This window comes from Asparagus officinalis, chromosome 1 (assembly GCF_001876935.1).
Source record: "Asparagus officinalis chromosome 1, Aspof.V1, whole genome shotgun sequence".
Classification (NCBI taxonomy): Eukaryota; Viridiplantae; Streptophyta; class Magnoliopsida; order Asparagales; family Asparagaceae; genus Asparagus; species Asparagus officinalis.
Genome location: NC_033794.1, coordinates 20,818,099 through 20,831,722, shown reverse-complemented (window position 1 = coordinate 20,831,722; position 13,624 = coordinate 20,818,099). Strand labels below are relative to the sequence as shown.

Sequence of the window (13,624 nt, the reverse complement as noted above, 5' to 3'; positions counted from 1 at the left end):
AGGTAAAGAAGAAGTTAAAGCTACTCCTATAAAAACTTTTTGAGTCAAATTCCAACACAACCAAACAAGAACATATCTCTCTGGGTATTGAGCAAACTAATTTTACTAACATTCATCTTCAAACAATAGGTAAAGAAATAGATATGATTGAAAACATGCTTATCGACATGAAAAACCTATCATCAATCAAATATCTATGCCACCTTTTGCTCCTCAGACTTTCACTGAGAATATCAAATTAGGAAATAATAAACATTTTAAACTAAGTGAAAAAAATGAGTAATCTTACTGAAGAATTAACTAAGAGATTAAAAGACTTATCTTTAAACAAATCTCCCGCTATATAATAAATGTTTTGTCAGAATATGAAACTCGGCTAGATAATACAATTGACTATCCGTCTGATTATGATGAAACCATCCAAAACATTAGAAAGCAACCTTCTAGATCAAAAAATTACTAAAGAAGACCCACTCCAGCTCATATGCAATTTGAAGAAATAACTGATAATTATAAGACAAATTTTAATAAAAATTCTCTTGTTGAGTGGAATCTTAATGGATATACTAAATACCAAATTATACATCTGTTACAAGAAATGCCTATTTACGCTAATGCCTGTAGACAACATGGTAATACGAAAAAAGACATTACAAGCGGAATATGTTCTTTCTGGTCAGTTGCAAGGTTGGTGGGATTATTATCTTACTCCTACAGATAAAAATAACATTCTAAATAATTATAAACAAAACCAACTAGGAGAGCCAATTCGCGATGCAAACGGACATTATATTAGTGATGCTGTTTACATCTTACTCCTTTCCGTTTACCATCACTTCATTGGCTTAGCTAATAGCCTTCAAGATAAAGTTAGAGAATAACTCATGAATTTTAGGTGTAAAACCCTTACAGACTATAGATGGTACAAAGGCATCTTCCTTTCCAAGGTCTACCAATTACATGACTGTAACAATCCTATTTGGAAAGAAAAATTCATTTCGGGTCTTCCACCCTTATTTGCTGAAAGAATAAGAGAATCCATTAAAGAACAAAGTAATGGACGTATACCTTATGATCAAATTCCTTTTGGAGAATTAATTCAGAGAATAAATACTATTGGCCTAAAACTTTGTAATAATGTTAAAATTAACAATCAATTAAGAAACCAAAACCTTTTAGGAAAAAGGGAACTAGGAGATTTTTGCTATCAATTTGGTTTTCAAATGGAAAACCCAAAAATTAGAAATTATAAAAAACGATAGAAACCAAGAAATACAAAGAACGAAGAAAAAGAATCTCCTAAAAGAAAGACTAGAAAAAATACTAATAAAACCCCCACTTGTTATAAATGCAAAATGAAAGGGCATTATGCTTATAAATGTCTACAAAAATATCTAAAGACTTAAGTCAATGAGCTTCTATTAGACTCCAAAGAATTTACTACAGAAGAAGTTGATAAGTTTGTTAATATTTTGAAACTTAGTGATGATGATTCCTCAGATCATGAAAAATTATGCAACAATCTTTGCACTTGTTTTAACTTTTCTGAAAGCTCTTCAGAAACTTCCCAGTTAAATACTTTAAGCGAACACGAACAATTTATTCTTGATACTATAGATGCTATCACTGATCCATAAGAAAAAAGAATGCAATTAACTAAGTATCTTGAAATGACCAAAAATAAAGAAAAAAATTTAATAAAAGTTATTGAATAAAAGAAAGACAACGAATATTATACTTTCTCTGAAATCATAAACATAATTCAAAATATAAAAAATATTGAGAGTAAAGTAAATATTGAAGAACTTCAAAAGGAATAAAGAAATATAAAAATAGAACTTCGTGGACTAAAACAAAAAATAAAATTTTTAGAAACTTACTTAGAAAATAAAACCATAGATGAATTTGAAGGTTTCAAAGAAACAAAAAACTTTGAACATGAACAAGATTTTAATGATAATGAATTTATAAATTCTATAGAAAGATATGTTGAGAAAAAATGGAGATGTAATATCATGCTTAACATTATGAACGAATACTCTGTCCAACACACAGCTCTAATCGATACTGGAGCAGATGTAAATTGCATTAGAGAAGATATTGTTACTCTAAGATTTTATGAGAAAATATCTCATCTAGTCTGTGCTGCTAATGGACAGGCTCTCAAAGCCCGATATAAAGTCACTAAAGTTTACATTTGCAATGGAGATCAAAAAATTAAAATTTCTTTTTTTCTTTTCTAAGACCTCAAATAAGGTATTATTTTGGGAACTTCTTTTATCAATAATCTTAAGCCTTTTATTGTAGATGCTCATGGTATACATACATAGGCTGGAGACCCCAACATCTCTTTTTGGTTTAATAAAGAACCAGAAGATATATTAGTTAACCGCTTATTCTCTGCATTACAATTTAAAATTTTTTTATAAATGTTCTTTCTAATACTGAAGACAAAGATTGTCCGGATTCTTTTAACACAAAAATTCTTAATAATAAAAGGCATATTTGTCTTTTATATATTAAAGAGTTCTCTCGTATCCCTATCCCTTTTGATAATAGATATTTTGATATACCAGTACGAATGAATGAAGCTCTTCTGACCTTCTGCAAAGAAGAAAATCGATGGAAAATTGTTCTCATTCTTCCTTTCTCTTTCTATACCTGGAGGTAAAGGCCGTCGGGTTTTACTAACTTTCGACAAAAATATCTGAAGTTCTTAGAACAATATCTCCATGAATGTAGAGAATTTGTCATCCTGCTACCCACTGTGATAATTCTCTTTTCAAGTAATTTTGAAGAATATTGGAAAACAATTAGAAATATTCTTTCGTTATTTTAATGAAATATTAACCTCAAATATACATTTTTGAATATTTTGTAGGAAAAATATCACTCATCAAGCTTTAATCTCACAAGCTAAAGAAAAATCTCTTTGCTTGACTCCAGCATCTCCTTTAAAAAGAACAAAATACTTTTATGATTCAGGATTACAATATCCCGATTATGTGCTCGTTAAAAATCTATGGAACAGCATCTACGCTCAAAAAAAAAAAGGCAAATCAGAGTTTATATGACTCATCTAGTCAATCTTTTAAAAGAAAAAGATGAGAAATTTCTTAAACAAAACATTAGCTGAAAGAAAAATTTATAGATCTTTCATATGAGATTAATTATCTCTATCCTTATTCCAATAAAATTATACTAACATCTCATGAGATGTTTCAAATCCTTGGAATACCGGAATAAATTCAACAAAATATTTGCAACGTCTTAACAGAGAGCACTTATGGTCTAAACTAAACATTTTGTCTCAAGATATTCAAAACGTTATGAAGACAAAAATTGAAGATGACAATATTGTCTTCCTTTTAAAAGGTCACAAGGAACACACAATTCCTACAACAGGTGGATCTCCTAGATTCGCGATAGATATTCGTGGCATTCATCTTTACATCCCACTTATAGATGCAGGACTTGTCTGTGAGTTAAGAATTTCAAGGGAACCTCCATTCTTCTACAATCCGATGAGGTTTAATGGTCTGCCTTGGTGTTTAAGTCATTGAGATTAATCATAGGTAGAATTTACCATAAGTTAAATGGAATGTTTCATGTTATCCCATGTATGTGTTATCTCTTCGACCAAGTCGCTATCGATTGATATATCATTCGAAGAGTCGGGTTCTTCTTCTTGACTGAAGACACTCTCTTGATTTTGTTTTGCTGCCATGAAAACGTCATAGGCTTTTCTGGTTTCTGAACCAATAGGTGGATTAGTCATCCATTTATCAATGACTGCCTTGGTAGCTCTGTGATATAAAGTTTCGCCCATGCTAATGTTGGTTCCCTTGAAATTCTTCACTCACAAACAAGTCCTGCATCTATAAGTGGGATGCAAAGATGAATGCCACGAATATCTATCGCGAATCTGGGAGAGCCACCTGTTGTAGGAATTGTGTGTTCCTTGTGACCTTTTAAAAGGGAGACAATATTGTCATCTTTAACTTTTGCCTTAATAACATTTTAAATATCTTGAGACAAAATGTTTAGTTTAGACCATAAGTGCTCTCAGTTAAGACGTTGCAAATATTTTGTTGAATGTATTCCGGTATTCCAAGGATTTGAAACATCTCATGAGATGTTAGTGTAATTTTATTGGAATAAGGATAGAGATAATTAATCTCATATGAAAGATCTATAAATTTTTCTTTCAGTTGATGTTTTGTTTAAGAAATTGCTCATCTTTTTCTTTTAAAAGATTGACTAGATGAGTCATATAAACTCTGATTTGCCTTTTTTCTTGAGCGTAGATGATGTTCCATAGATTTTTAACGAGCACATAATCAGGATATTATAATCCTGGATCATAAAAGTATTTTGTTCTTTTTAAAGGAGATGCTGGAGTTAAACAAAAAGATTTTTCTTTAGCTTGTGAGATTAAAGCTTGATGAGTCATCTTTTTCCTACAAAATGTTCAAAAATGTATATTTGAGGTTAATATTTCATTAAAATAACGAAAGAATATTTCTAGTTGTTTTCCAATGTTCTTCAAAATTACTTGAAAAGAGAATTATCACAGTGGGTAGCAGGATGACAAATTCTCTACATTCATGGAGATATTGTTCTAACAACTTTAGATATTTTTGTCGAAAGTTAGTAAAACCCGGCGGGCGAAGTATAGAAAGAGAAAGGAAGAATGAGAACAATTTTCCATCGATTTTCTTCTTTGCAGAAGGTCAGAAGAGCTTCATTCATTCGTACTGGTATATCAAAATATCTATTATCAAAAGGGATAGGGATACGAGAGAACTCTTTAATATATGAAAGACGAATATGCCTTTTATTATTAAGAATTTTTGTGTTAAAAGAATCCGGGCAATCTTTGTCTTCGGTATTAGAAAGAACATTTATAAATTTTTCTTTAAATTGTAATGCAGAGAATAAGCGGTTAACTAACATATCTTCTGGTTCTTTATTAAACCAAAAAGAGATGTTGGGATCTCCAGCCTGTGTATGTATACCATGAGCATTGTTTGTGGAAAATTTTGTAATAAAAAATGATGAAAGAATTGCGTTTGATTTTATTCTCTCTAACTGCTTAGAAAAAGAATGTTTACAAATCTCTCAACTCTCAGTTATAACTGGATTTCCTGATTACAAAAGAGAAGAGAATGATCTGGATTCTCCCCTTTGTTTAATTCTGGGTTCTTCACGGTGGCGATGAGATGCCTCCCTCGAATGCTCGCGTCGAGTTTACTTCTCGTTGACGATCCGCACGTCTTGATTCGCTGGAACAAATGACTTGTCTGGTTGATAACTCTTGACGAGTCTAAGAGTTGTTTGAACCGAACGTAATTCGATTAATAAGCCAAGTATTGAATGTCTGGAACTCTTCAGTTTGTTGAAGATCGTTGCCTTTTGATTCTCTTCCCCAAATCCGATCGCTGGATCTCTATCTCCGTCCCCTGAACTCTGTTGAGTTTGTTGATATTTATAGGGAGATTAGGGGTGTAACTGCCCCCATAATCCGCGCCCAAATGAGGGTTTAGTCGCCTCATTAATCGGTTGTAACAACCCACGTAAACCACTCCTCAGATCGTGGGTGAGAAACGGTTTCCGAAACTATATAGATCATGTTTGAATAAGTCAGAACCATGACTTGCGTTCTGGCTTGAGCGCAGTATTTGGGAGTGCGTCCCACAGTGATTTGGAGCTGTGTTTGCAGCGGATGAAGCTGCGTTCTGCAGCGGCTGGAGCTGCGTTCTGCAGCGGCTGGAGCTGCGTTCTGCAGTGGCTGGAGCTGCGTTGTGCAGCGGCTGGAGCTGCGTTCTGCATTGGAGCTGCGTTCTGTAGCGGTTTGGAGCTGCGTTCTGCAGCGATTTGGGGCTGCGTTCTTCCTTTATCTTTATATATGGATGACACCAATGACCATTCGAGAAGGTCTTATTCAGGCCATTTGTGACAATTTAAGGCATCTCAATAACGCTCTATCAACTGCGGGTCACGATCTCCACTAAGATCTCTTTGTATGGCTTTAACCATGCACTTCTCAGCATGTCGAATATTTGCCCACAGTTCTCTAGATCTTCCTGCTTTTCTAAAATCATTACACTGCTCATCAGCGCCTCTAATAGTTGCTAATATAATATTAGTCATGTTGTTATCGCAGCCATCAAGATCAATCATCTCGAATATGAGGATTTGTTGATAGCTGATGATGCAATGGTTGCGTTACTCTTGACTTTTGGAACGTAGCCACTTGTGTTTTGATCGTAGGGGTGAACTCTTCCTCTTGTTGACTTGTAATTTCTTCTTAATCCATAGGGAAATCCTTTGATTGCAGCTTTCCTTTGGTAACAAGAAAGTCATCTGATTGTAACTTTCATTGTTGGAGCTTGATGAGGATCAGCTATCCATTGTGATTTTTAGACAGCCTACAAGCATCTACAATAAAGGGCATAAGATTATTGATAAAAGGAGTTCCCAAAATAATACCTTATTTGAGGTCTTTGAAAAGAAAAAAAAAGAAGTTTTAATTTTTTGATCTCCATTGCAAATGTAAACATTAGTGACTTTATATCGGGCTTTGAGAGCCTGTCCATTAGCAGCACTGACTAGATGAGATATTTTCTCATAAAATCTTAGAGGAACAATATCTTCTCTAATACAATTTACATCGCTCCAGTATCGATTAGAGCTGTATGTTAGACAAAATATTTATTCATAATGTTAAGCATGATATTACATTTCTATTTTTTCTCAACATATTTTTCTATAGAATTTATAAATTCATTATCATTAAAATCTTGCTCATGCTCAAAGTTTTTTATTTCTTTGAAATCTTCAGATTCATCTATGGTATTATTTTCTAAGTAAGTTTCTAAAATTTTTATTTTTTATTTTAGTCCGAGAAGTTCTATTTTTATATTTCCTTGTTCCTTTTGAAGTTCTTCAAGATTTACTCTACTCTCAATCTTTTTTTTATTTTGAATTCTGTTTATGATTTCAGAGAAAGTATAATATTCATTGACTTCCTTTTCTTCAAGAACTTTTATTAAAAAAAATTCTTTATTTTTGGTCATTTCAAGATACGTAGTTAATTGCGTTCTTTTTTCTTGTGGATCAGTGATAGCATCTATAGTATCAAGAATAAATTGTTCGTGTTCACTTAAAGTGTTTAACTGGGAAGTTTCTGAAGAGCTTTCAGAAAAGTTGAAACAAGTGCAAAGATTGTTGCATAAATTTTCATGATCTGAGGAATCATCATCACTAAGTTTCAAAGTATTAACAAACTTGTTAATTTTTTTTGTAGTAAATTCTTTGGAGTCTAATAGAAGCTCATTGACTTTAGTCTTTAGACCTTTTTGTAGACATTTATTAGCATAATGCCCTCTTCTTTTTGCATTTATAACAGGTAGAGGTTTTATTAGTATTTTTTCTAGTCTTTCTTTTAGGATATTCTTTTTCTTCTTTCTTTGTATTTCTTGGTTTCTGTCGCTTTTTACAATTTTTAATTTTTGGGTTTTTCATTTGAAAACCAAATTGATAGCAAAAATCTCATAATTCCCTTTTTCCTAAAAGGTTTTGGTTTCTTAATTGATTGTTAATTTTAACATCATTACAAAGTTTCTAATTCCCTTTTTCCTAAAAGGTTTTGGTTTCTTAATTGATTGTTAATTTTAACATCATTACAAAGTTTTAGGCCAATAGTATTTTTTGGTTTCTTAATTGATTGTTAATTTTAACATCATTACAAAGTTTTAGGCCAATAGTATTTACTCTCTAAATTAATTCTCAAAAATGAATTTGATCATAAAGTATACGTCCATTACTTTGTTCTTTAATGGATTCTCTTATTCTTTCAGCAAATAAGGGTGGAAGACCCGAAATAAACTTTTCTTTTCAAATAGGATTATTACAGTTATGTAATTGGTAGACCTTGGAAAGGAAGACATCTTTGTACCATCTAAAGTCTGTAAGAGTTTTACACCTAAAATTCATGAGTTGTTCTCTAACTTTATCTTGAAGGCTATTAGCTAAGCTAATGAAGTGATGGTAATGAAAAGGAGTAAGGTGTAAACAACATCACTAATATAATGTCCGTTTGCATCGCGAATTAGCTCTCCTAGTTGGTTTTGTTTATAATTATTTAGAATGTTATTTTTATCTTTTGGAGTAAGATAATGATCCCACCAACCTTACAACTGATAAGAAAAGAAAGAACATATTCCGCTTGCAATGTTTTTTTCAGTATTACCGTGTTGTCTACAGGCATTAGCGTAAATAAGCATTTCTTGTAACAGATGTATAATTTGGTATTCAGTATATCCATCAAGATTCCACTCAACAAGAGAATTTCCATCAAAATTTTTCTTATGATTATCTGTTATTTCTTCAAATTACATATCAGCTGGAGTGGGTCTTCTATAGTAATTTTTTGAGCTAGAAGATTATTTTCTAATATTTTGGATGGTTTCATCATAATCAGACGGATAGTCAATTGTATTATCTAGTCGAGTTTCATATTCTGACAAAACATTGATAGCGGGAGATTTGTTTAAAGATAAGTCTTTTAATCTCTGAGTTAATTCTTCAGTAAGATTACTAATTTCGCACTTAGTTTAAAAGGCTTATTATTTCCTAATTTGATATTCTCAGTGAAAGTCTGAGGAGCAAAAGGTGGCATAAATATCTGATTGACGATAGGTTTTTTCATGTCGATAAGCATGTTTTCAATCCTATCTGTTTGTTTACTTATTGTTTGAAGATGAATGTTAGTAAAATTATTTTGCTTAATAACCAGAGAGAGATATTCTTGTCTGGCTGAGTTAGAATTTGACTCAAGAGTTTTTATAGGAGTAGCTTTAACTTCTTTTTTACCTTTACCAAGTTTTATTGGTTCAAGAGGAGGATGTAAACATTCAACTTCTTTATCTTTTGTTGTAAAAAATTACTACAATGGTGTATGCTTGATAGCTTTAATTTAAAGCACTTGCTTTATTTCTTATTTCGGAGCTTGAATTCTAAGCATTTTATTATTTAGCCTCATTGCTTTATTTTGAGTGATAACTCTCTAACATTTCTAGTATGATCTAGAAACTCTAGTATATTCTAGTACTTGTTCTTAGTTCTCTTTTTACTTACTATAGTCGCGACATACACAGCTTTGTTCTGTGTTCATCCGGTGTTGTTGACTGGTGAGGAGTTTACGAACTTTTTAGAGTTACTTCTATCTGCTTAATATTTAGCTTGTTTACTTTGCTATTATCTTCTTTAAGTCTTTATTTCCTTAACTAATGGTCGCAGTTTACACGATTTTCACCCGTTAGCNGCACAAATCCTGTTAAAACTGACGCACCGTACATGATTATACAAGGGGAATGTGAAAATCTCGAAACTGAACCCTATTAGTTTTGTAGTAAATTATTCAGTATTAAATCAATAACCAAAATCAAATTGAATAAAATATTCCTAAAAATAACAATTAGGAAAAGCACTTTTAGAAGAAGCACTTTTAAAAAGGACTTTTAGAACTGCTGGAGTGAGGTATGTCAAGTGACGAATCTCCTTAAGACAAATTACGTCCCCTGCTATGGTGCTTACAGGATGGTCAGACGCTGTCTCCCAAGATACAACACTCATTCACAGCTTCGGAGAAGCACTTCTACAAAGTTGTACTAGCGAACCAAAGCTAATTGTGCCTTTCACTACTTGACCGGAAAGAAAAACCAATGGAAGAAGAACGAACACAAAATTCAGATCTCTCTTTTACACATTGGATTTGATTCAATATTGAGTATTTTGGGAATGAGATTTTGTGATCCTTTCATAGGGACTAGGTGTCTTTTGAAGACATCGCTTCACCAAAGGACGCATCCATTCGGAATAAAAAGAAGTGACTATACTAGTTCGAACAAACACAACTCAACCGAACAGCTGCGACTCTTCGTGATTAGATGCGCCCATTAAACTTTAGTTTTGGTCCATCTTCCGACTTGAATATCTCCAACGGGAGCAACCCCGTATTCACTGGTATACGGATGTGAAGCTGTTCTTCCATTGGAAATCCAAATCCCATCTCTTCGGATCGCTCTCGCAACCCAGATGTCGACCGAAGAATAACATCAGAAGCGCCTCGAAGAACTCGAGAAGCTCGATGAAGAGCGCCTGGTGGATCAACAACACATTGAGTTTTACCAAGCTAGAATTTCTCGAGCCTTTGACAAAAAGGTTCGATAGAGAAGCTTCAAGGAAGGAGATCTGGTCCTCACAACTCGCCGACCGATGATCCTTAACTCCAAGAAGACCATTAAACTTTAGTTTTGGTCCATCTTCCGACTTGAATATCTCATTCATTCGGAAACCGATTTGGACAAATGAGTATACCAGATTCATTGCCTTTGAATGAAAAACCCGTTCAAACTCACTCACATCCATTTCGGACGGTGGGACCCATCAAAAAGTTTGGCTCAATTAACCCGAAAATTCACTTTTGGAAAAATCCAAGTTTCCCCAACAAACCCTACTTCTTTTGTATGGCTCAGAATTTGCGGGTCGTTGTGATAGGATTTGTACTTAGAGAATGAGATATCAGAAGATGCACGGAAAAGTTCCGGAGTACTAAATGAGACGAGATATACGGTTCATACCTTCAAGAACGTAGCCAACTTTAGTAGAATCAGCATAGTGCGGAAGAGCAAAACCAAGGGGTTTCAAAACCAATTTGCCGGCTCCGACGTTGGCCTCCTTGAGCATGGGAAGATCAGAGCTTGACCATGAGTAGTAAGAACCACCCTCTCCCTCAAATAGGGTACGTGAGGACTTTAGGGACAAGTCTGATCCCATTCCTTTTTTGCTTGATTTAGAAATGATCTGGTTCTTTTAAAGGTGAAGGAGAGGAGAGGGGGTATTTTGCGAAAGTGAAAGACTTAAGGGACTGATGTGCATGATGTAAGTAATTGCACCTATGCGCAGCAGGCGCACAACAAGCAATTCGTACGCTCTTCACGTGGTCGCTGCTTAGAAGACCAATAATTTGATGTCCTTGTTCTAATAATAAATTACTTACCCCATGTGATGTACTATTTTACCGTTCAGTTTTCATATGGTCATCTTGAATAATGTAATACAAAATTTACATTTTTAGAGAAATTTTGGTTTTCGATATTATCCATAGGGATTTCATCTTCATTAGACTCGAACTTATTGAGATGCATTTGTTTGTGATGTCAGGTTGAACAGTAAAAGATGAGTGGAACAACTCATTTATATAACTAAAAGTGGACAAGATCCATGAGATAAGGGACGGAGGCTACGGGCGGAGTAAGAATTTCGGTTCGGTGGTGTCCCCCTAATAATTAATCATGATTGTATTTTAAATTTATATTGATAATTAGACAATTTTGTCATTCTGGTTGCGCGTGTTCTGAGGATTCACAAATTTACCGAGAGAGAAGGTACACAAATCAACTAATAATAGCATAAACTCAAACACCGAAGTTTAAGGTGGTTCGGCAAATTGCCTACGTCTACGGGGCAAGAAGGGGATGAGTTTTCACAATAGAGAAAGTGAATACAAAACAGAGATTACAAGATCACTCAAAAGCTCACAAATAATCTCTCAAACTAAACTCTCAAATCTCTCACAAAACCCTCAAACAAATTGTTCAGAAAGAACTCTCTTTTCTGTACTCAAAACTCTCCTTCAAACTACCGCAAAACTCAATCATTATGATCGATAAACCCTAAACAAATCGTGTTTCTATTTATATTAAATAGAAAACCCAAACCGTGCAATAAATTGAAGCAGGTCCAGACCCGACTCGCGGGCGACCGCAGTGACACGTGCGGTCGACCGAAACCAACGACATAAACCAATAATCACTACAGAGTTTGGTTGGTCGACCGAACCTGACATTGCGGTCGACCGCAAAAAGTCCAGAGACTTTCCCCTGTGATGTGCACGTTCGCGGTCGACCGCCGCTCCACTCGCGGTCGACCGCAAGTCACCCCAAAATCTGTCCTTCGCCTTTTTACCTGAACTTCTTCGTTGTTGTGCCCAATTCTACAGATGCCCTATCCTAATTTTAACAGTATTCTAAATAGTAAATACAGATAAAAAATAAATAAATTATGTATAAAATAAGCAATTCAGTGGTATCATGTAACTATGGTTGACTTTTGTCAAACCGAACCAAACCTAATTGAATCGGTAATTTAATTGGTTCGATTCAGTTTGTTTAGTTTGAGCTTTGACATATCAAAATATGAGAGTTTTTAGCTAAAAGACAAATACTCTTACTTTTTCAAACCTTCCACCCATCTCATATTCCAAGTGAAGAGAAAACTCATCAAATCAAAGATTTTACAAATTAAAATTAAACATTTATCAGCTAAGATATATAAAAAATTTAGTACAAATTATCTATTCACCAAGAAAGAGCATCGGTTCTAGACAATTAGTTGAGCATGGTCAGGTCAATTGTTTCGGTTTCTAATACATTAAATTGAACCGAATTGAAGTTGTTGTTTTTTTATAGTTAGTTTGAATAGAGAACAAGGTAGGGGAGGGCGATGATTGATCTAAACGCAAGGGGAGGAAAAGGAGAGGAAATGAAGTGTAACGTAACTAATTATGTTTGGATAGACAATTAGGCAAACCACTTAAAACTAGGTCAATACCGGTCTTGTCAATGTTTTATCCTAAATCAATTATATTTTCGACCAGGAGAGAGGTAATCCAACATTGAACCGGTTTAGTAGCCAAATTTTGGCCTACAAAATTAGGGCCAACTATGGCTTTGGCTTTATTCTTTGTCAAACTAGAAATCACTCAAAAGTGGGGCCAGATTTAATCCTAACCTAGTTTTAAACGGATGTCAAAAGCACCTTTATGGAAGGAATGAAGAGGAGGAAGAGTGATGAAACTAATTTATGTTTAATTAGAGTAAAAAATAGAAAGAGAATAGAGTAATTCCTTAAAATCTAACACTTCCCCTCATAATCCATCTACTTTTAAAAGAGTTAAGGAATTGAAATTTATTTATGTTTAACCGAAGATTGCTTACCCCTGCCTACCTTGACACCATTGAAGATAGAATGGGTGCTTATTTACTTTTAAAAGAGTTAAGAAATTGAAGAAATTTATTTATTTTTAGGGCATGTTCGTTTGTTTTCTAAAAACCAAGAAATGAAAATGGAAAAGGTGAAAATCTCAAAAAGTTCTATTTCCTCCATTTTTATCCCTAAAACTCACCCACAACATCTAATAAAATATTATTTTCATCCAACAACTCATCCACATCATCTAATAAAATATTATTTTCATCTAACCACTAATCCATCACATTTAATAAAATATTATTTTCATCTAACAACTCATCCATCACATCTAATAAAATATTATTTTCATCCAAACATCACTCAACTCATCTCTTCTCATCATTTCAAATCACTCACATCATCCAATAAAATATTATAACAATTCACCTCATCTCATTAACATTTCATTTCTTTGTTTTCATCCCAAAAAGTTGTGAAAACACTTTTCTTAATCTTGGATCACATCACCCAATAATACAATGACAACTCATCTCATCTCATTTCATTTCTTATTTTTTAGAATGAA

General features: G+C 33.6%; 1 protein-coding gene across 1 annotated transcript in view; it reads right to left on the bottom strand.

Moving 5' to 3' along the window:
* The window catches only part of LOC109831659 (glycinin G1-like), a 37,345-nt gene extending 26,423 nt beyond the window's left edge, over positions 1-10,922 (bottom strand). Inside the window, exon 1 of the mRNA XM_020399027.1 lies at positions 10,647-10,922. Within this exon, the coding sequence (XP_020254616.1) occupies positions 10,647-10,842 (196 nt within the window). The 5' untranslated portion in view covers positions 10,843-10,922. The remainder of the gene's footprint in view (positions 1-10,646) is intronic.